This window comes from Macaca mulatta, chromosome 4, assembly GCF_049350105.2.
Source record: "Macaca mulatta isolate MMU2019108-1 chromosome 4, T2T-MMU8v2.0, whole genome shotgun sequence".
Lineage (NCBI taxonomy): Eukaryota > Metazoa > Chordata > Mammalia > Primates > Cercopithecidae > Macaca > Macaca mulatta.
Genome location: NC_133409.1, coordinates 169,728,304 through 169,751,362, shown reverse-complemented (window position 1 = coordinate 169,751,362; position 23,059 = coordinate 169,728,304). Strand labels below are relative to the sequence as shown.

At 46.4% G+C, this 23,059-nt stretch overlaps 1 protein-coding gene across 1 annotated transcript in view; it reads right to left on the bottom strand.

Annotated features, from left to right (window-relative positions):
* Positions 1-377: 377 nt before the first annotated feature.
* Positions 378-23,059, bottom strand: part of GFOD1 (Gfo/Idh/MocA-like oxidoreductase domain containing 1) — a 124,906-nt gene continuing 102,224 nt past the window's right edge. Inside the window, 1 exon segment of the mRNA NM_001266214.1 lies at positions 378-2,382. Within this exon segment, the coding sequence (NP_001253143.1) occupies positions 1,463-2,382 (920 nt within the window). The 3' untranslated portion in view covers positions 378-1,462.

Genomic DNA, 23,059 nt, shown 5'->3' with positions numbered 1-23,059 from the left:
TTCCCTTTTGGCATTGCCTGCTCCCAGCCTGCAGTTCAGCATCTCTAACAAAAGCTCTGTAAGCAGAGTGTGCAAAGACAAGACAGGAGACCAATGAGAAGAATATGTTTTTTCCAACGTTAGCCTTCTCAAGCCTAAGAATGGCCCCTTGGGGGGTTCTAAACCCCTATTTTAGAAACACTAGGAATAATGTTCCTTGTTGTCCTTTTGTTTTGCTTAATACCTACCCCCAAATTCTCAGGTGTCAGAATCCTGAAAGCAAATGCTGGAGCTAAGGAAAATACTTATTTATTGATTGATTGATTTTTAAGGAAAGGGGATTCTAATTGGATCTGAAGGCTTCCTTTTTAAATCCACAAAGCTGGATGGATTTCCTAAAAGCTCTTGCCCAGCTTGGTAGGAGAGATGGGTGATGGAGCCCCAGACAACTCCCTAGCTAGGCTCACTTTACCCTGTTTAGGAATTCACACTGTAACACTGAGGCACACAGCCGTTCCCAGTCTTTGGGGGCAGCATATGAGCTTATGGTCAAACCCATACTTTGTGCTATCTCCTCGGCCCTGCCTGGAGAGCCATGTGGCAAGGCTACCTGAACACCTCAATAATCCCTCAGACACTCAATTCCACCTTTACTGGAAATAGTGTTATAAGGTGACTCCTTTCAGTTTTTTAATTGTTGACAAGTTCAAAGAGATATTTTATTCTCCGCTGCCCCTGCTTTGGTGCAGCCTGTGCTCCTTCCTTGTGGCTTCTGGGAGTCCTGCTTTTTGCTTACTATTTCTGACCTCTCTTTCTCCACCAGGTGAAGGGCAATGAACCAAGTGCAAAGACACACCCTCAGTTCTTCCTATAAGGAAGCCCAATTAGTCAAAAGGTGGCCACTTCGCTTCTAAGTACTTTTGCCTTTAGATACCTTACATCCAATAAAAGTAGCTTCCTGGAATTTGAACTTTCTCACCAGCCCATCCCGCCCCCAACCCCAGCCTAACAGGCTTATGCGGACTGTGAAAATGGGCCTTCTCCTGCCAGCAGTGGGTGTCCCGGGCACTGAGCTTGCCATCTGGTACTAGTGTCTTGACCCTGCAGAACCATTTGGCTTGCAGAAGGCCAAGGTGTGTCGGGTGCATGAGGTAGGGAGGGAAGCAACCCCTCCTTGCTTGTCACAGTAAAGGGCAGCAGAGGCAGCTATACCAAACCACTCCCGTGCAAATACCCAGCAAGGATCATCCCAGGAATGGCAGGCTCTCCTAAATGCTTCCAGGCTAGGAGCTCAGCCCACAAACAGTCTGGTTTGGGATCAGTCACCGGGACTGAAGTTTACCTTCCTACATGCCATTTATTCACAGTGTCCTTTCACCTCCCTGATCCCCACGTTCCCCATGGCCACACTCTCCCCTCGGCCTTTCCCTCTCTGTGGATATCCCCTGCAGAAGGCTCAAGTCCCCGAGGTTCTCAGTCTGTGCTAACAGTAGAGGGACATCCTGCTGCGGCGCATGGCCTCGCTGATCAGGTAGGCAGGGCTCAGCTCCGGCTCCTCGGTCATGATGGCAATGTTCTGCCACTCCCCCGTCTGGCTGGACCTCTTGATGGTGTCCACCACGCACAAGGCATACAGGCAGTCGTCGAAGGTGGCGGCCATGGTGAGGGGCCGCCCGTCCCACGTGCGCCGGTCGTCCTGGTCCTGGAAGGCCTGGCGCACCGCCTGCATCATCTTGATGGTGCCGCGCAGGTAGGGCGAGGGGATGTCGCTGAAGGCCTTCTCCGGAAGCAGGGAGTTGCTCACCGGCGTAGCGTCCTGCACCAGCAGCTCCTGCTCCGGGGCACTGTTGCGCTGCCCGTACAAGTCGGTGCCCACGGCCAGCAGGCGCCCGGCGGAGCCCACCACAGTGACATCCTGCTTGAACTCGCCGGGCACGTTGAAGTTGAGGGTGACGGTGCAGCACACCCCGCCCTCCAGCACCATCTGGAAGGTGCAGAAGTCGTCGCTGGTGATCTGGCGGATGCCCTTGATGTGGTCAGTCTGCTTCACGAAGGTCTTGAGCAGCCCGTGGACCTTGACGGCCTTCTGGCCGGTGAGGAAGGTGAGCAGGTCGATGATGTAGGTGCCCACGGAGTGCAGGCCACCGCCGCCCATCAGGTCGTCGCAGCTCCAGTTGTACTTCTTGCCCAGCAGGCTGCCGCCGTGCACCTGCACCTCGCACACCAGCGGCTCGCCCACGTAGCCCTCCTCGATCAGCTGCTTCATGCGCACGAAAGCCGGCAGGAAGCGCAGCACGTTGCCCATGATGCTCATGAGCTTGGGATAGTAGTGCGCGGCCGAGGTCATGCGGAAGGCGTCCAGCGGCGTGGCCGTGCGGTCGCATATGACGTTCTTGCCGATACCTGCGGGTGGGAGGAAGACAGCGGTCAGCGGGGCGGGACCATGTCTGAGCGCGCATCCCTGGGTCAGATCTTAAAATATTTCACATTAATAGAAAAAGAAGGCCAGTTGTGGTGGCTCATGCCTGTTGTCCCAGCACTTTGGGAGGCCAAGGCCGGAGGAGGCCTTGAGCCCAGGAGTTGGAGGCCAGCTTGGGTAACACAGAGAGATCCTGTCTCAATAATAATAATAATGATGATGATGATGATGATGATAATAATAATAATAATAATGAGCCGGGCTGGTGGTGCATGCCTGTGGTCCCAGCAACTCAGGAGGCTAAGATGGGAGGATCACTAGAGCCCAGGAGGTCGAGGCTGCAGTGAGCTATGTTCTGACCACTGCACTCCAGCCTGGGGACAGCAAGACTCTGTCTCAAAAACTAAAAAATAATGAAAATAAAAAGAAGATAGTCTATATATTTCAATATTACTTTAAATATTTATGTTGCATTACTTAATTTGTTTTTTGTTTGTTTTTGAGACAGAATCTCACTGTTCCCCAGGCTGCATTGCAGTAGTGCGATCATAGCTAACTGCAGTCTCAAACCTCTGGGCTCAAGCAATCCTCCTGTCTCAGCCTCCTGAGTAGCTAAGACAGTAGGTGCTACCATACCCAGCTAAACTTTTTTTTTGAGATGGACCGTATCACCCAGGCTGGAGTGCAATGGCACCATCTTGGCTCACTGCAACCTCTGCCTCCTGGGTTCAAACGATTCTCCTGCCTCAGCATCCTGAGTAGCTGGGATTACAGGCGCCTGACACCATGCCCAGTTAATTTTTGTATTTTTAGTAGAGGCGGGTTTCACCATGTTGGCCAGGCTAGTCTCAAACTTCTGACCTCATGATCCGCCCAACTCAGCCTCCCAAAGTTCTGGGATTACAGGCGTGAGCCACCATGCTCAGCTATTTTTTTTTTTTTTAAAGAGATGGGGTCTCCAATTTTTTTTTTTTTTTTTTTTTTTAAGAGACAGGGGTCTCCTTATATTGCTCAGGTTGGTCTCAAATTCCTGGTCTTAAGTGGTCCCCTACCCCCTAAATCCCCAAAGTGCTGGGATTACAGGTGTCCTGGTCCCAAAAGGCAATTAATTACTTAATTTTAATGTTAAACATCTGGTATTGATTTAAATAGTAAGATTTATTTTAAGATATTTAAGTAATCTATATTTTAGAAATGTTTAATAATATTTGCTAAGGTAGTATAAAATGCTTCATTTTATAGTTTATGTATATAAATCTATAACATTTTAAACAGAAATAGATTTTGCTTTTATATTATTTAAATACAAAATATAAGATAGTACTATTAAAGTATATGATATAATCTTTTTACATATAAAATATATCATTACAGTTATCTTATATATAAAATGTTTTATATGTTGTATTTTATATTTAAAATATCATTTTTAGTAAAAATATATTATTATTAAAAATCACATAGTGAAAGGAGAAGAGTATCTGTATTTGGAAGAATCAGAATACATAAGCTTAAATCCTAGCCAAGGTGAGTCTAATTAAGTGTGAAGAATTTCTTAATGATACCCTTTGAAGGTCTAAGCTTTTGGCTGACGTCTTCCCCTCTCTGCCCCCGACGATTCCCCAGGATTGTATTTTGAGCATTATCGTGCTTGTTTATTTTGCATTCCGGATTAGGGCTGGCAGTGGTCACAGATGTGTTTGTTTAAAGTTTTTCTTTTCCTATAAAGAGCGGATATTACCTAAATCTGAGGAGTTGGCAGTACCTGTTTCCTCCCCGACCCCCATCTGCTTCAGGGTGGGGTGTGTTGCTTTTGGCCAGTGGAGGTCAGGCCAAATAAGAATTACTCTTACGTGATGACTGTAATGTGTGTATAAATTACAGGGAGACCAAAGTGCCTCTCTGAACCCTTTAGGAGACTAAGTGGTTCTGGGTCTGGGGAAAACAAAGGATCAAAGGAAAGGAGAGTGACAGGGAAATGAGAAAGAGATTTATTCCATGGAAGCCGAGAGTCAAGGAAGAAGAAAAACAACTCGGCTAGACCTGGAGAAACGGCCAACTTGAGGGAAAAAAAAAAAAAAATGACAGATTTCTTAGCAAGTCAGATAAAATAGATGCTAGGCAAAAAGACTTGGGAGTCAAAGCACCTGTCCTGGGGCAGGTCTCTGTGGTCTAGGCATGCTCACCCATAGACCCTCTAAAGGAGACCTGGGCACTCCAGTCACAGATGTGGGAGAGACTTCAAGAGAAATGGGGTAATGAGACACACCCCACCCTATCCCACTTGTCCTGACTACAGCCACTCAGTTGCCAAAATCCACGAACCCTTACAACATGCTGAGCTAAGATGGGGTTTTGTAGAAGTTGTGCGATTGCAGATGTCTGTCCAGGGCCACGGCCTGGCACATGGCTTTCTCATTTTCCCACTGGAAGAGCTAGCCACATCCTAGAAATGGTCAGTGCAGATTGGAGAAAGGAAATACAAACGATGGCTGTCAGTTTCCATGTGCACATCCAGTTCTGGCCCTAAGCGAAAAGCCTGGAGCCTACAGAATGACCACACCTCCTTGCCTTTTCTTCTGTGTTGGCAGAGCTGGGCTGGTCCCCCTGATGGGCATCAAATAGCAGTGAGAAGCTCTTTTAATGCTTAGCAACCCGGTGAGGACTGAGGCTCCGGCAGAGAGATGAGATAACATTGGTTTGTATCACCAAAAGTCTCACACACCCGTGTAACACTATGTTCTGACAACATGATCCTGTAGGCATGAAGCTCATCTAAAACCGGCTCATGCTACCAGGAACAGATTTATATGTAAATAGAGTGGTAGGTCACTGCAGGGACAGGTGACAAATACTGCCGAAATCTGCCTCACAGCCATTGGTATAGGCTCTGGCCTCTGCTACACTCTACCTCAAGGTCCCCAAAAGCAGGACCCTGACTGCCATCTCCTCAGTATACGCTATTGGTCATATTAATGGTACTTAAGAAAAGTTTATTTTTTTATATTATAAAAACTATAAAATAAAATAACAAAAGAAGAAAAGAATAATTAGAGATAAATGATCCACACCTCTTCCCTACACACCCAAAATAATGATTGCATGGAATTCTTTGCAGCTCCATAGATAAAAAGATTCTGATGAAAGCTTCAGAAAATGTAACATGAACATGACATGATACACAAAAATGCAACTCCATCCCTAGACTCCCGTGTGGATTCCCCAGGGATCTGAGATACAGACGTCTCTTTAGGCTATTTATTAGGTTGGTGCAAAAGTAATTGCGGTTTTGCCATTAAAAGTAATTGTGGTGCCCTCTTTTTAATGGTAAAACCGCAATTACTTTTGCACCAACCTAATACATATGATATGGCTCCACATTATACAGTAAGGTCCTCGAGGATAAGGGCTGGGTCTTTTAATGCTTAAGTCTTCATTAATACCCACAGCACCTTGTGGTGCATCCAATGTGCAACAGGAACCCAGCAAACCTTGTTGCCTGCCCCACCTCTTTGCCCACAGTCTTTTGCAACATTCACGCTTTACAGATGAATCTCAGCAACACCTTAACACACAGCATCTTCAAAAGTCAAACGAGACTTCTAGGAATTTATCATAAAGAAATAATCCAATATGCAAGCATGGCATCTTGCCCAAAGATAGTTTTGACTGCATTATTTATTATAGCAAAAAACTGGGAACAGAGGCTGGATGCAGTGGCTTCACGTCCATAATTCCAGAGTTTTGGGAAGATCACTTGAGGCCAGGAGTTTGAGACCAGTCTGGGCAACAGAGCAGGATCCCATTTCTTAAAAAAGGCCAAGTGTGGTGATGCATGCCTGTAGTCCCAGCCACTCAGGAGGCTGAGGTGGGAGGATCACTTAAGCCCAGGAGTTAAAGGCTACAGTGAGCTATGATTGGGTCACTGCACTCCAGCCTAGGTGACAGTGAGACCTTGTCTCAAAACAAAAAACAAACAACTGTGAACAACACAAATACACAACAGAAAAAGGGGTAAGTCAACTGTCATGCAGCCATATAATAGAATATTGTGCAAACATAGAAAATGATGCTTATGAAGACCTTTCAATGGCAAGTAAGATGATTATGATGTAATGTTAAATGAAAAGGGCTCTATTCATAGACATATATGATCTCAACTCTCTCTAAAATGACAAAAGGAAAAGAAAAACCCTAGGAGGTTAACTGATCCCAGTTCCTGAGCCCCGAAGAGCTGGTAGAAGGCTCTGCTGACCCTGAAAGCTTCAGAGGTCTGGGCTCTGTTGCCAGGTCTTGTTGCTCCATTTGCTCAAGACCTCTTTATGATTCTTAGTGAAAGCTGTGGAGTCTCTCTCTGAAACATGCAACTCAGACAGATGCACAAAACTCCGCCACAACCTGAAGCCCATGCACGGATCCCCTCCGGTTCTGAGACCCAGGCATCATCGTACATTGCACAGTAACTTCTTAAAGCCTTTGGCACATATTAAGATATGTGGCACAAAAATAAGATAATCCTTCCAGTTCCAAAAGGAACCCAAAATGCAGAGCCCAGGCCTCTGAAGCTTTCAAGGTTCAGGGTCAGCAGAGCCTTCTACCAGCTCTCCGGGGCTCAGGAACTGACTGGGATGGGCCCATGAGAGCTGGAACCTGCCAGCTCCCCTAGACTTTGGAGAACCCTTTTCCCATGATTGTGAGCGCTGCCCTTCAAAGATCTTCCTGTCTCTTTGTGGATTTTTTAAATTAGCATTTTTTTTCTGACCATAAAATGACAAATTTAGAAAATGTGGAAAAATATAGTGAAGAAAAGAAAATCAATCATAATCCTACTAATCCAACCACTCCTACTAATCAGATTGCTAAGCGAAGTTTGTTTTCTCTGCATTCTGGACAGTCTTCCCTTACCCTACCTCTCTCAGGGGGCTTCTGAAAAGCCCACTCTGGGATCCTCAAGATCCTCAGATTCTTTCTTTTTCCCAGCTTTTCCCCACCCAAATATTCCCTATCAAAAGTTTCTTGCTAAAGGAGCATAATTCTAAGTATAGACTTCTAGTCAGACACTGTATGTCTGTGTGTGTGTGTGCACGTGTGTGTGTGTGTAGGTGGATTAGTGTGACACAGAGCATTCCTCTCATCCCTGAAACCACTTGCAATGTAAAGGGAACTTGCATTATCTGAGTGTGTGGTTGACATACCCCACAATCCTGGGTGTGTCAGATGCCATTCACCGTATGCTGGGATTTCTCCTGAAAAAAGCACACAGATACCTGTTCTGCAAACTGCCTGTCTGTCAGCCTGGGCTTTGGGTTCGGCCTCCAGCAAATACCACAGGTCTTTGATGTCCTCATGACGATCATCTCTCTTAGCATGGTGCCTCTCTCTCCACCCCAGAGAAAGCACCAAAATGGCTCTTTAGAGAAAAGCACTCTCTCTCCATTTAATGTAGGAAATAAGTAGAGGCAGTCTTGCACTCTTCCCTAAGCACATGGCTATGACATTTCTTTGACTTGATGGTAAATAGATTCTACCAGGGAGCTGGAAAATGAGGGGTTCAGGCAGAGGCAGAGGCCCTTTTTTATAAGCCCCTTACCAGCCATGGCTAATTTCCTAATGGGGAAACCTACAAAGGCTTTCCTCCTTTTGCCATGAGAAAAGAATACTGCCCTAGGTCACTCCGCACAGCCTAAGGAGGCCATCTGCACTTTCTCACTCCTGGGTGAACAACTTCCCTGAAAGGACGAGGGAGCCACTTGTCCCATGCTGCATCCACACGCCTCTGGGGGCACCAGGCCAACACACGTTCTTTAGGTCTCAGGTTTACATCCTTTCGTGGCAAAATGTGGTGCCCTGTTTCTAAGGCAAAAGATCAAAAACTTTGGGACTTCAAACAATTTCAGAGATAAAAATCATGCTGCAGAGAATTAGGCAAAGGGACTTGGAACATATGGACTCTATTTCACTCCAGATTAACAGGCAGCGAAAAATGAAAAATATGAAAACAAGAAGTGCCTGAGAAAGTATGTGTTGTGTTTTGCCAAGCCCCAAACATTTCCCGAGTGGTAGGAGAGGTCTGGCAAAGTCCCCTGGTGCTCACAATGATGGTAGAGGAATGGGAGGGGCTTTCTGCGCACATGCGGGTATGATGGATGAGGGTCACTCTGCTGCGTCCATCCAGGACTGTGAGCCATCATGCCATGGCTCCATGCTCAGCTCCAGTGAGGGCCCTGTCCCTGCATCCAGAAATGACTGTCTTGGAGGGTTGCCGCATTTGTCAATGTGATGCAGCCTGGCCACGGGTGAGTGGCAGAGAGCACACGGGGACTGGCCTGGGTCTTCTGGGGAGGACTTTACAACTCACCCCACAAAGCCCAGGCAGCCCTTTGTGTGAGAACAAAGAGCTAAACCTAGGTCTTTTGGAGGCTTTGGGGCTTGAACCAACTTAAATTTTTAAGACAAGATCCTCTCAGCAGCAAATAAAGCAAAGCTATCTGTCCTTAAAATGGTGGAGCTGAGAGGCACCTTCCGACCTCTATCGCCGTGCTGCAGTTCGGAACAAAATGAGATCCGTGGGAAACTTCTGGCGGGTGAGAGTGCTATGTGCAAGGCAGTGTGCCTGCTCTTCGTCAGAAGCTTTTAAGTTAAATAATTTCAGAAGGAGCTTTACTGCCCTCCTGAGATCCTTCATAGGGAAATGGAAAATCGGCTCCCTCCGAAGCCTGCTGAATGTGCTCTCTGTAACTGAGCCAAAACATTCACGGCCCTCCTGAGAAATCTGTGCTATAGGGAAGAGTTTCCAGCCCAGAGACCCTAAAGCCCTTCAGGCAGCTGCTCCCCTGACATCCTCCAAGCTCAGGGTCTCCAAGTTGTGGCTGAGTCTCTGCTCCTACCTCAGGACAGATCAGAGCTCTGGTGGGACTGACACTTGATCCAAATGGTACCCCCACGAGTCTGGGCAAGGGGCTTCCCATTCACACCTCCAGGGAAAGACGGAGCTCTGTTGTCCCACAGAGCAGGCACCTGTTGCTGCCCTTCATCAGGGAAGTTATCCCTGGGTACCTGGAGGATGGCTGACACCTGGCCACCCAGGGACCAGGGCTGTTCCCTAACATAATCAGCCTGGAACCTCAAGCATCCCTCCCCATGAGCACGTTTCCAATCATGCACTCCCTGATCTAATCATGGTGGAAATCTCGGAGGCAATGCTACTTTCCCACCGGTTCCTCCCCATCATTCCACTTGTGTTGACAGCCCCTTATCTTCTCGAAGCCAAAACGGATGCTAGTTCTGCAGGCTGGCTTGCAGCTGTCCCAGCAGACTGGCAGAGCCCCTGAAAGAAGTCCCATCAGATACGGCTTCCTATTTTTTCCTCGCATTTGCAGAAGGTAGAGACGGCTTGCTTTACATTTCAAGTAGGGAACTCATTATCTTCATTTATACTCTGTTCCTTCAACATTTCTGTGCTAGGCACTGGAACCAAAAAATGAGTAAGATGAGTACGAGCTCACAGTCTAGTAGAGGAGACCAATCGGGAAAGGGGCGATTATGGGATGCAGATCTCAGAAAGTGATAAACAATGAAACCATGAAGGAAGGGCTGCCCAACCAATTTGGGCATGGAAGAAAGTTTTGCTGGACAGAGAACATTTGAGCTGGGTTCTGAAGCATGCATAGGAGCTTGACTATTCATCATTTAGAAGTTTGGGTCAGGTATAAAAAATGGTCTAAAATAAGATTAATGGTGTTTAATGTGGAATCGGGGAACTGCTAATACTGGACTGTTTATAAAAACTGTTGTGTGTATGACTGGGCGCGGTGGCTCACGCCTGTAATCCCAGTACTCTGGGAGGCCAAGGTGGGCGGATCACAAGGTCAGGAGATCGAGACCATCCTGGCTAACACAGTGAAACCCCGTCTCTACTATACAAAAAATGAGCCGGGCGTGGTGGCGGGGGCCTGTAGTCCCAGCTACTCGGGAGGCTGTGGCAGGAGAATGGTGTGAACCTGGGAGGTGGAGCTTGCCGTGAGCCGAGATTGTGCCACTGCCCTCCAGCCTGGGCGACAGAGCAAGATTCCATCTCAAAAAAAAAAACTGTTGTGTGTATATGCTGATGCACAATTTTCTGAGAGAGGTTCATTAGAATCTTAAAATAATCTGTGATTCAAGAAAGATTAAGCAGAATTGGAATTTAGACCAAAGAAAAAGAAAAAAGCCAGGTCAAAGACAAATCTCTGGTTTCAACAGAACTAAGCATATGAACGGACAGGGCTATTTATAATCCCTCCATCCCTGCACCCTGAGACATGGGACATTTAGTTACTTTCACTCTCTCACTCACTTACTGCAACACTCCATTTAGCCCAGCTCTTTTTCCTCTTTTATTTTTCTTCCTGCTAATCTCCTTCCTGCTCCCCCAACACACACACACACACACACACACACACACACATACACACTACACTTTTTTTTTTTTTTTTGAACTTACAAACTGTAAGAGAAGTAGAAGTATCATCAGGGTTGACTTGTCTAAATCCCACTCTTCCCTCTGTCCTTTCCTCCATATACATTAAAAGAGGCCATTTGGAGAGACTAAATCCCCGATTTTCAATCCCCATGAAAGTTCTTAACATAAATACAACTTCCCAACTCAAAAGACTAGTCTGATCTGCTCATAGTACAAATGGCACAATTTCAAATAGCAAGAACAGTCATTTATTGAGTACTTACTTTGTGCCAGAGGAGGCTGAGTTTTTTGCATGCATTTTCATGTTTTGGTCTACACAACCAGGTACTTGTCCTGTTCCCATCTTACAGATGTGGAAACTGAGCCTCTGAGGCGTAAGCAACTTGCTTCTGATTCCACAACTCAATAGCAGTAGAGTCAAATCTGGAATTTGAACCCAGATTGTCTAGCCACAAAGCCAGCCTAGTCTTTTTAAAAATATGGTTTTTTTTTTTTTTTGTTTTTGTTTTTTTTTTAAGATGGAGTTTTGCTCTATCGCCTAGGCTGGAGTGCAGTGGTGCAATCTTGACTCACTGCAACCTCCGCCTCCCAGGTTCAAGTCATTCTCCTGCCTCGGTCTCCTTAGTAGCTGGGATTACAGGCATGCCCCTGTAATGTACCTGGCTAATTTTTGTAATTTTAGTAGAGACAGAGTTTCACCATGTTAGCCAGGCTGGTCTTGAACTCCTGACCTCAAGAGATCCGCCCATCTCGGCCTCCCAAAGTGCTGAGATTAAAGGTGTGAGCCCAGCCAAAAATAAGTTTTTTTAATTGACACATAATATTTACACATATTTCTGGGGTATATAAGTGATATTTCAATACATATAATGTACAGTGATCAGATCAAGGTAATTAGCATATTCATCATCTCAAATCTTTTTTTTTTTTTTTTTTTTTTTGAGATGGAGTTTCACTCTTGTCTCTTGTTGCCCAGGTTGGAGTGCAATAGTACAATCTTGGCTCACTGCCACCTCTGCCTCCCGGACTCAAGCAATTCTGCCTTAGCCTCCCAAGTAGCTGGGATTACAGGCATGTGCCACTAACCCCGGCTAATTTTGTACTTTTTTTTTTAGCAGAGATGAGGTTTCTCCATGTTGGTCAGACTGGTCTCGAACTGCCAACCTCAGGTGATCTGCCCACCTCAACCTCCAAAAGTGCTAGGACTACAGGTGTGAGCCACTGCGCCCATGCCAAAGAAATCAAATCTTTATGATTTCTTTGTGTTGGGAACATTCAGTATCCTCCTTATAGCTATTTGAAAATATACAATAAATTGTTGCTAATTACAGTCACCCTACAGTGCTATAGAACGCTAGGACTTACTCTTCCCATCAAGCTGTACTTTGGGTCTGATCTTAACTTTCGCACTCTTACTGCCTTCTGACCACCCTTCTCTTAAGGCTGGCGAGGTTATTCTTTGCACCCATGTCACCCAGAGATACGCGCTCCCATTCTTGCTGGCTACACGTGCCTGTGCACGTATGTGCAATGTCTGCAGCACACAGCACAAAAGGAGGGCTCTGAAGACAATCATGCAACCGACTGCAGTGAGCTTCAGAAACCAGGGCAGTGGGGGTGGGAGGCCCGATGTTCAGCTGGGTGACATCTGAAGTCTCAGGGCAATTTGATTAAGTTTCCATCCTAATTTCACACTTGAAACGGAAGTGGGTCAGAGTGACCCATATTCAGCTCCTGTGTTGAAGCTCCTGGGGCTATTAGTGGGCTCTGAAAGAGGGTCACAGCCAATGAAAGGAAGTCAGGATGGCTGATGGTGATGGGACTTGGTGTTGAACTGAATTAATTGTTCAAGTGCTTTCTACATTCAACCCACCCATAAGGCCCAGCTCCTATCCCACCAACCCTTTTGTGGACCTTCCCCCATGACTCTAGCCTGTTACCTGGGCCCTTTTATTGCCCAGGAACACCCATCAGCATGGGGATTTTCTCAGATTTCTTTGTGTGCATTTGGTCATCTAATGATGGAAACTATCACATGTGTAATGAGCATTCACTCCTGAAACACTTTCCAATTTCTGTTACCTTATTGGTAAATCCCAAACATCTCCATCTCTACAGCTTATATTTGAGGCTACAGTTGAGAATGCAGATATGATACTGGGGAGTCACTAGCCAGCTCCTTCCAGCAGGGCCATTCTCCAGGAGAGAAAAGAAAAGCTTGCTACTTCCAGCCCAAGGGAGACCAAGGGTAGAGGTCTAGAAACAACAGGTAGGTATGTAGCACCAACAGACCTTCCAAGTTAGTGGCCAGCTTCCCATGCAGGGAGGCCTGGGGCAGCCCTCCCCTTCGTGTCGGTGGCACATACAGACCAGAGTGTGAGGGGGCAGGGAGGTGGGAAGAGGGCAAGAGGGCCCATGGGAGAACAGAGGCTTGGAATTGATACAGTGGGCACAGTGGTCAGGGACTTGGGGACAGAGGAAAATGGCCAGGACTGTGAACTCCAGCAGTTGAGTCCTACTATATTGGTCGAAAATAGCCAAATGACATCCACTATACCTCAGTGGTCACTATTCTAGAGAGTGGCCTAGAACAGCCATTCTTGAGCCTACACCACCATTCCATGCTTGGACAAGTCAGGATTCAGGGTGTACCCCCCGGATCCAAGGGGCATAGCCAGAGTCTCATAAGCCACACTGTCCCCATAGAAAGAGTCAATTTCTGGAGTGGAAGAGGAAAAAGCACAATGTCAAACACTGGGTCACCAGAGTCATGTAAAAGAGGCTGAGATATTTACAAGAAAACACAAATGATTGGGTTGGGTGAGATTGCTGGGTTGAACTACAATTCTATTTCCTGCCCACCCACCTAACAGGATGGAGGACTAGAATGGTGGTCAGCCTAGCTGTTGAGAAATAAAGGAATCTAGGCTTTCTCTTCCCAAGTATGGTGTGAAACCTCATCACACATCCAAAAGGCTGGGAACCTCTTGTCATCTCCCAAAACCCCCACGCAGTCCCCAACAAACCTCAGAATCTCCTTGTTGATTGCAAGTCAATACTTCAAAAGAAACACTATCCTCACTGTGTATAGTGGGAAGGCAAGAGACTTTAAACTAGGCAACATCTCAAAATAAATGTAGGAAATTCTCCATTCAAGGCAGGTTGTGCTTTAGTGACGAGATCACAAGTGCATTTACCCAGCAGATATGTTTTTTGTCTTTTTTTTAAAGTCAAGATATTTCACACAGTCTGAAGTTTTGGTCTCAAAAAATGCAAAAATTCAGAAACACTGGGTTCTTCTGCAGAACCTCCTGCATGACAACACTCAGTTGTAGCTGTCTAGTGGCTTCCACAGTTAGATGGCATGTACATCTGCAGAATACCACAGTCCTCACCAGTCCCCGGTGCACTGCTGTCCTGTATTAGTTTTGTATTGTTGCTATAATAAACCAGCACAAACTGAACAGCTTAAAATAACATCCATTTACTATTTTTCAGTTCTCTAGATCAGAAGTTCAGGTGGGCTCAGCTGGGTCCCTGATTAGGTTTTCACAAAATCGTTCTAGAGAAGAATCTGCTTTCAAGCTCATTCAGGCTGTTGGCTGAACTTGGTTCCTTGTGGCTGTAGGACTGAGGTCCCCATCTCCTTGCTGGCTGTCAGCTTCTACAGAGCCCACTTTCCTGCCATGTGTCCTGCCATCTTCAAGCCAGCAATAGCATGTGGAAGTTGGATCCTTCTCATACTTGGAAGCTCTTGGACTTCCTCTTTTGCCACCAGCAAGAGACAATTTGCTGCCTTTCAAGAGCTCCTGTGATTAGATTAGGCCCACCCAGATGATCCCCTTTTTGCCATAGAGCTAATCACAGAAGTAACACCAAGTGGCAAAGGTCCTCTTAGAATTCTACCTCTCACAGTTCCTCCAGCCCCGTCTACTCATTGTGTTACCTGCCTGCAAACTCTAGAAACCCCCACAGAGGAAGAGTCTCAAGTATTCTCAGACATGTCTACATTCCTTCCAAACCTCTCTTTGTTTCTAAGTTCCTTCAGTAGTTTTTACTCCATCAAAAAGAAAGACTCGGTGAGGTGCTCTAGGGTTTTTAAGATCTTTTTTAGTCTCCTTGTTATCATGAGATTGTGTCCCCCAGCTCTGGGCTCCCTGGAGGCAGTAGCAACAGAAACAGGTGCAGGGCAGAGCCACAGCCTCAGTCTTGGGGCAGAAAAGAGCACAGGGAAGAGAAGAGGAGCTAAAATTTTATGTATCCACGTGGCATCAGGGGCTTCCCTTTGGCTCACTTAAGCACCACTCCAGCACCGTCATTTGTAGAAAATGGGGAACTAAGGCTTAGAGATTATAATTGCCCAAGGTCAGAGATATGTGCAGATCCAGGGTGCAAATTCAGTTCTGTGGTCCCAAAGCCCCGCATTTTCCATTTTTCACATGAGTAGAATGGGGGATAGGATGAAACGACTGAGCCTCAGAACTACCAGGTGGGTTAATAAATGAAGCACCAACCCCTCAGGCCCCGCCCCACCAGGTCCCAGCATTGTATTGAGAAGATTTGGGAAAGCAATGAAAGGAGGGCAGAGTCGAGAGCTTGAAGACAAAAGAACTGGAAAGCAAGAAGGGCTGGAGGCTTGACATGGGAGAACACAGTGGTTCTTCTCTTTGAAGGTGAATAGCTGGTTTCTCCACATCCATGGCAGTGAACCTGCCAGGACAACTGAAAGATTATTATCGAGAAAGAGAGAGGCTGGGGAAACCAGCCATTATAGTGCTGGGGTTCCTATGGGATTCCCACAGCTGAATAAAGGAAGCCTTCCCAGGGCCCCAGCCTTCTGCAAGTGGGCACCTCTCATCTCAGCCAAAGGAACCAGGCAGTGACGGGCATGCCACATACTCCACTTCTGTGAACCTAGGTGCCAGAAGGAAAGCCACTGCGGGACCATGCTAACCCCGCCTCCTGCAGCCTAGTAACGCACGTCCTTGGAGGGATAAAAACACTGAGAGTGGCCAAAGCCTGCCCAAGAAAGGAAAGCATCCCAATGCTCCACGCATCCTCCCCAAGAAACAAGAGATCCTCCTGCTTCAGCCAGAAGCAGAGGGAAACAATCAGCTTATGCGAACCCCATCTGCTGCTGGTGTGGCCTAACAGAGGCAATAAACCCCTCCTGCAGCCAGGAGGCAAACCAGCTCCAGGGCTCCACCCCCAGCAGGTGGTGAACATGATTAACATGCTACTTCCCAGAGCACTTTCACCTGCACCAGCTCCCCACGGTAGACGCAGTCTGTGCCAAGGCCCAGGGAGTGGTGGGAAGATAGTAATTGTAGCAACTGACAAGTAACCTACAGGGCAATAATTGAGTGTGTGTGTGTGTTTGTGGGAGGAAAGGTAGTAGAGATGTGTGATTCTGGGGAGCTGCCCAGCCCCTGAGTCTCCTTGCTGTGATTGGGAAATTCCCCACCTGAGAGTCTTGGTGGGGTACAGCCTCCCCCCGTAGAAGCCACGCCGGCTGTTTGCTTTCCCAGCAGCCTTTGCAGCAAAGCCATGGGCACCCACCCGGGTTTGGCCAACCAGGGACACCACCCGGGCCTGGAACATGAGAATGGAGGAAGGTGGAGATCTGTGCTGGCAGCAGGGGTAGTAGCATCTAGTTTCTAGGGCTGTGAGGCCCACGATGCAATGACGGCTTCTATCACCCAGCGCCAGCACCACTGCCAGCAACCGAGTCTGTCTACACCAGATGGGTTCTCTGGTGTGATCCGGACAGTGGTTCCCGCTGCCAAGCCTTTCTTTGTTCCTTGTGTTTTTCAAGCCGACTTCCCCAGCCTCTCGTACATTTCTGTGAGGAACTAAGGTCCTTTCAGATAATTCCCTTCTGCTAAAATCAGCCAGCTAGTTTCTGTTGTTGGCAATTTAAATGCCTCTTGAGTACAACAGGTTTCCAAGCTTTCTGGACCCCTTTCTGAAAAGATTGATTTGGACACGGAGGAAGCTCTGAGTGCCTATTAATAAAGCAGCCCAAGATCTAGTGTGATTTTTCAGACAGGAGGTGAAATGAGGGTCAGGGGATATGGACTGAAATCCTCACCTGGCATTTGCAAGCCATGTGACCCAAAGAAGCTTAGTGCACTTACCTATAAAATTGGAATAATAACGCCTTCTTCAAAAGGCTGCTTTGAGGATGAAAGGACAGATGGGCACTGTCCTGACCCATGGAAAGTGCTTATAAATGTCTGCTCTAGTCAATAACAGACCCAAATAAAACCTGCACAGGTCAGCTCTTAGAGCTGCAAGAATTCAAAACAAGTTGGTGGCAGGCAGGTAAGTGCGTGGCAGCACAGGGGGTGGGAAAGATACAGACTCGAAAGCTACGTGGGTTCTAGATCTGGCTTTGCCACTCATTCCATGTGCAAAAACCGTCTGTGAAAGAGAGCTGATATCCGGTCCTGCCAGCTTTGTTAAGACTGCTGACAGTATGAAATGAATAGTGCATGGGAAACTTTGCTGGAAGGAATAGGCCTACCACAAGAAGAAAGTTACTACTGAGATGTAGTTACAAATAAAACCAAAGAATACACTTACTGTAGCGCTCTCTGCCAGGGATCCCTGGGCAGATGCTCTTATGAATGAAAACAAAATGCAAAACTGCAGCCCCCAGATCTGCCCACGTGAATATCATGATGGGGTGCTAGCGGGAACAGCTTAGCAAATGTCAAGTTCAATTTATGCCATACACACACCCCTGGCGGAGACCTGGGTTGGCATTGCTGGCTGGCTGGGGTGGCCAAAGGGAGTCAAGGCTGGAAAAATGGAGGGTAGAGGTTGCGTGAGGACTTAGCTGCACACATTATTAACTGCTCCCAGGAAATAAGGAAGGCTTAGCTAGCTATATGGAAGGCTGCACATTAAAACTCCTCTTTCCAAATCACAAAACCTCACTCTTGGTTGCAAGCTGATATTTTCATAGGTCTATGCTACCATCCTCACTAGGCTGAGGATCGCTGAGAAATTAGTCTTATCAACAGAGCTCAGAAACCTCAGAAATGGGCAAGGCGAGACACAGAAGTGGGGAGTGTAAGGGAATGTTTACAAAGCATCTGACCCCAGAGAGCCAAGCTTTCCTCCTGCAGCCCAGAAGCCAGCAGATTTCTTCCCTCCTACAACCTCTTATCTCCAAGGGACAGTGCTTAATGTTTCACCTAGGGACCCCATGACTACCGCTGAGCTGAATGGCATGGGGGTGTCAACAAGCCCAGCCATCCAAGGCTGAAAGGCTGAAACACTGCTCACTCCTGGGGGTGGACAGCAGTCATGCTGCCCCGGGTGCTGGCTGGGCTGAGTCCTGGTGCTTTGTTTTCTTTTGCAACAATATGCAAAAATAATGCAGACTGTTTTTGAAGACAGAAACCTAGTTGGCAAGAACTCCCAGAAAACTGGGCGCGCCTGAATCTGTGTCGGCCCCAGCAACATTTGTTCAAAATCTGAAAATCTGGAAGCCCACAGCCTGCTTGGTGATGTCAGGTGGCAGAAGCCCCATTTTACAGACAAGGAAATGGGCTGGGAGTTAAGTTTTCATACTTTCTCTTCCACATAATAACGTGAGGCCCTAGAAGAGGCCAGGATACAGGCAAGAAAGGCTCCAGCCCCTGAGAAAAGGGTCCCAGCAGAGCTGAAAAGGTTCCCTTGTACATCCTGGGGATGCTTCTATATGGAAAGGACTCACTGAGTCCCAGGAAAGGGTTCTGCATGGAGACAGTGCTGGAACAAGTCTGGCCTGGGGCTCCTGGACAATCAGCCACTCATCACACTTGCACAGGACTTGGGTGGAGCACGTGGGAGATGTCTAGATGTCTCAGACACAGTAATGCCCTAAAGGTGTGTCAGATGCAGAGAACAAGGACAGAAGTCCAGGTGTGGCTTGCTTTGTGCTCCAGTGGGAAGGGGCATGGACAGGTGATTTATCCCCTCCCCTCCTCCTCCCCGTCAGCCCTCAACCACCCTCCTCTCATGAACACCTCCTCCTGAGACAGGTCACCATGCTCAATCACACTGAAGTCTAAAAGTGTCCCCTGGAGTAAGAGAAACACACACACACACACACACACACACACACACACACACACACACACACTCTTACTGATGGAAGCAGTTACTACCACCAAGTACCTGCGAAGTGCTTTGTAGGAATCATCTCACTGAATCCTCCCAAAACCTGAAGAGGTTATTGTCATTCTCATTTCACAAACAAAGTCAAACCCTCAAGAGTCAAGGCCCAAGTTCACATCCTAGTAAGTGGTTGAGCCAGGATCCAAACCCCCACAATCTGGCTCTGTGTATCTGTGCTCATGTTGATTATATTACAACATTGAATGCAATCTGGCAGCCAGTCAAATATGATGGCAAAGAAATCAAGTTGTGATATGGTCTGGCTGTGTCCCCACCCAAATCTCATCTTGAACTCTAGCTCCCATAATTCCCAGGTATCATGGAAGGGACCTGGTGCGAGGTCATTGAATCATGGAGGTGGTTCTTTTCTGTGCTGTTTTCGTGATAGTGAATAAATCTCATGAGAGCTGATGGTTTTATAAAGAGGAGTTCCCCTGCACTCACTCTCTTGCCTGCCACCATGTAAGATGTGACTTTGCTTCTCCTTCACCTTCCACCATGATTGTGAGGTCTCCCCAGCCATGTGATACTGTGAGTCAATAAACCTCTTTCCTTTATAAATTACCCAGTCTCAGGTATGTCTTTATTAGCAGTGTGAGAACAGACTAATACAAGTTGGAAATGTGGATTTTCATGTAACCATTCGACCCTACAGACTTTTAAAAAAATTTTTAATTTTAAGTTCCAGGGTACATGTGCAGGATGTGCAGGTTTGTTACACAGGTAAATGTGTGCCATGGTGGTTTCTGAACCTATCAACCCATCATCTAGGTATTAAGCCCAGCATGCATTAGCTATTTTTCCTAATGCTCTCCCTCCCCGAACCCTACTCCCCAACAGGCCCCAGTGTGTGTTGTTCCCCTTCCTGTGTCCATGTGTTCTCATTGTTTGGCTCCCACTTGTAAGTGAAAACATGTGGTGTTTGGTTTTCTGTTCCTGTGTTAGTTTGCTGAGGATAATGGCTTCCAGCTCCAACCATGTCCCTGCAAAGGACATGATCTCATTCCTTTTTATGGCTGCAGAGTATTCCATGGTGTACATGTAGCACATTTTCTTCATCTAGTTTATCTTTGATGGGTATTTGGGTTGATTCCATGTCTTTGCTATTGTGAACAGTGCTGCAATGAAGATATGTGTGCACGTATCTTTGTAACAGAATGATTTATATTCCTTTGTAATCCCATAAACATTTATTAAGAGCCTACTGGAGAAGAGATGGGAGGTCACCCAGGTTGCCGTCAAGTCTTGTATGTTCCACAACTAGTTTCCGTGCTTTAGAACCATGGTTCCCAACCTAAGGCATCCAGGGGTCCCATGGTGAACTCAGGGTAACTGTAGTGTGTTTTAAAATTTAGAGGGAAACATTCTGTTACTTGACATCTATTGGATACTGCAGGAACTGCTAACTGGAGAAAGTTCACAGTTTCAACACTGGGTTACACGGGATTCCTTTCAGTGACAGCCTATCTCTGTGAAGCTGAGTTTTTGGCAGTTGCTATGATTAGAACAAACACACACCAGGAAAAAATCAAGATGTGGGATGGAACTGTGGGTGGCAGAGTTCTATCTGATTCCAAGTTTGAGAAGTTGTGCAGTGCCCCACAGGCATACATATCTCATTGTCAAAATAATTAATGGGAAGGCCATTAGGAAGGCCAGATGGCTCTCATGCCTTGGGTTCCTACGTAAGCAAATCAAAACTCAACCCTATATAAATAGTAAAATGAAACTTAAGCTTAACCAATTAGAAATGCCAACTAACATCTAATAGGGACTTTCCACTTTAACCAATCAAATGTTTTCTTTGACTTGCTTCTTCACACCCCTGGGTGGAGCACTAAACCACTTTTGGTCTGGTACTGCTGGATTCACGAATTGCTGAATGTTCAAGTAAGTGCTTTAAAATGTTAATGGGCCTATATTTATCTTTTAACACCATTAACACTGTGATTAAGAATAAAATAAAAATATTGGTAGGGTGCAGTGGCTCACATCTATAAATCCTAACACTTTGAGAGGCCAAGGCAGGTGGATTACCTGAGGTCAGGAGTTCAAAAGCAGTCTGGCCAACATGGTGAAACTCCGTCTCTACTAAAAATACAAAAATTAGCCAGGTGTGGTGGCAGGCGTCTATAATCCCAGCTACTCAGCAGGCTGAGGCAGGAGAGTCATTTGAACGCGGGGATGGAGGTTGCAGTGAGCCGAGATTGCGCCACTTCACTTCAGCCTGGGCGACAGAGTGAGACTCCATCTCAAAAACTAAACTAAACTAAACTAAACTAAACTAAACTAAAAATATCTTTACTCTTTCGATTTATGAGTTATTTTTTAAAGCACCTGCTAAGTTATTAGGATTAATACTTATTATTTGGACTTAGTCACCTACTCTATGAACTTGTGAAGTCTTTCTTTTGGCCTAGGAGCACCATGAAAAAGATTACTGAGATGTTAAAGGCGCTGTGCATGGAGAATGTTTGGGCACGTCTATTCCAGAATGTCCGCGTCCTCCTACTCCCAACCATAATTATAAGTTCCTGAAAAGCAGGAGCCTTCTCATACTGGTCAATACTTCGGTTTTTCCTCAGCATACTTCACTTGCTATAGAGACTTTTTAGTACTTGTTGATGATTTACAGTAGAATGTGGCCATGAGAGGCCCTCGGTGATCCACAGTAGCACGGTGAGGTGTGAGTGATTACAGGGAGACCACTGACACACTAACTCACCGGTTCCACAGGCTGGGAAGCAGAGATGCGCACAGTGCCTTTCTGACCTCAAGAATAAATCCATTTTTCTGAGCTCTCTGATGTACTGTAAAATAATCAATTGCCTCTTAGTGGGCTTTTGCATACAAATGAAGATAGAAAATTTAGTTATAAATCAGTTTAAACTCCTCTGGATTTAGGAGACTTCCTTGCCCATGAGGTTGAAGCTCCGTTTTATTGAAGCTTGAATCTATTATCATTTCATCTATTTAGATGGTTATTTCCAGTCTCAAAAGGCAGACTTACAGATCCAGACGGCAGAGGCCCTTAGGTCACAGGGGAAGATTAGCTGGTGGCAGCAGAGTTCAAGTTCCAGCCCCCTGGGGTATCTCACAGCTGGACCCTGCCTATGAGAGTTGCAGGCCTGTCTTCTGTATCTGCTCACTGACCAGGAGAGTGCAGATAACCCGGTTGCTTGGCAACCACTGCCATCCAATACTGGGGCCAGCAGAGGAGGTGTGTGTCCGGTGTGAAGTTGACAGTCTAATCTGGGGCATGCGCCAGCCTTCTGTGTAGGTATCTCAAGACAGGACAGGCAGGAGAGATTCCACCCAGGTACCTGCTCCCATGGAGCTCTGGTCCCACGAAACTGGAAGATGACATCCGTAACGTAAAAGTGCCATTGGGAACCATGTGACACAGCTAATGGAACTGTCGTTCAGCATTGGCAAATAGTTATGGTGGGAGCCTCTCTTAAAGACCAACCAATCTGCAACAAGCGGCTGTACTGGGGACAGAAGATAGGAATGTGGGTCCAAAGAGAACTCTCGTCCTGTATTTTTGCTAGACAAGGGAAGAAAACCACAGAATCATTTTTCTGCTTTCTCAGTGCAGCAAGACGAGCCAATCATCAAGGGTTTTATGAGTAGAACTTGCCAAATTATTCTGTTAGCTCATCGAGCAATTTTTGTATGCAGGTTAATTTCTATTTGAAGAATAAAAAGAAATGTAAGTATTTATTTAAATAGAGTATAAGTGAGGTATAGGTAAAACACAGTGACTAAAACAAAGCTACCTGCCTTCTTCAAGGGCTTAAAGTCCACAGAATGTACTCTGTGGAAGTCAAAGCACTGATAGAGTACATTAAATCCCAACTTCTAAGGATAAAGCCACTGAATTATTCCCTTCCAGTCCCCTCTCTGCTCTACAGAAAAAGTACTCAGCACAGAAAAAGTACTCAGCACAGAAAAAGTACTCAGGTCTACGCAATTCTTTTCTCCTTTAGATTCCCTTACTCTTTCCCTCGATCACCAGCTTATAAGACTCC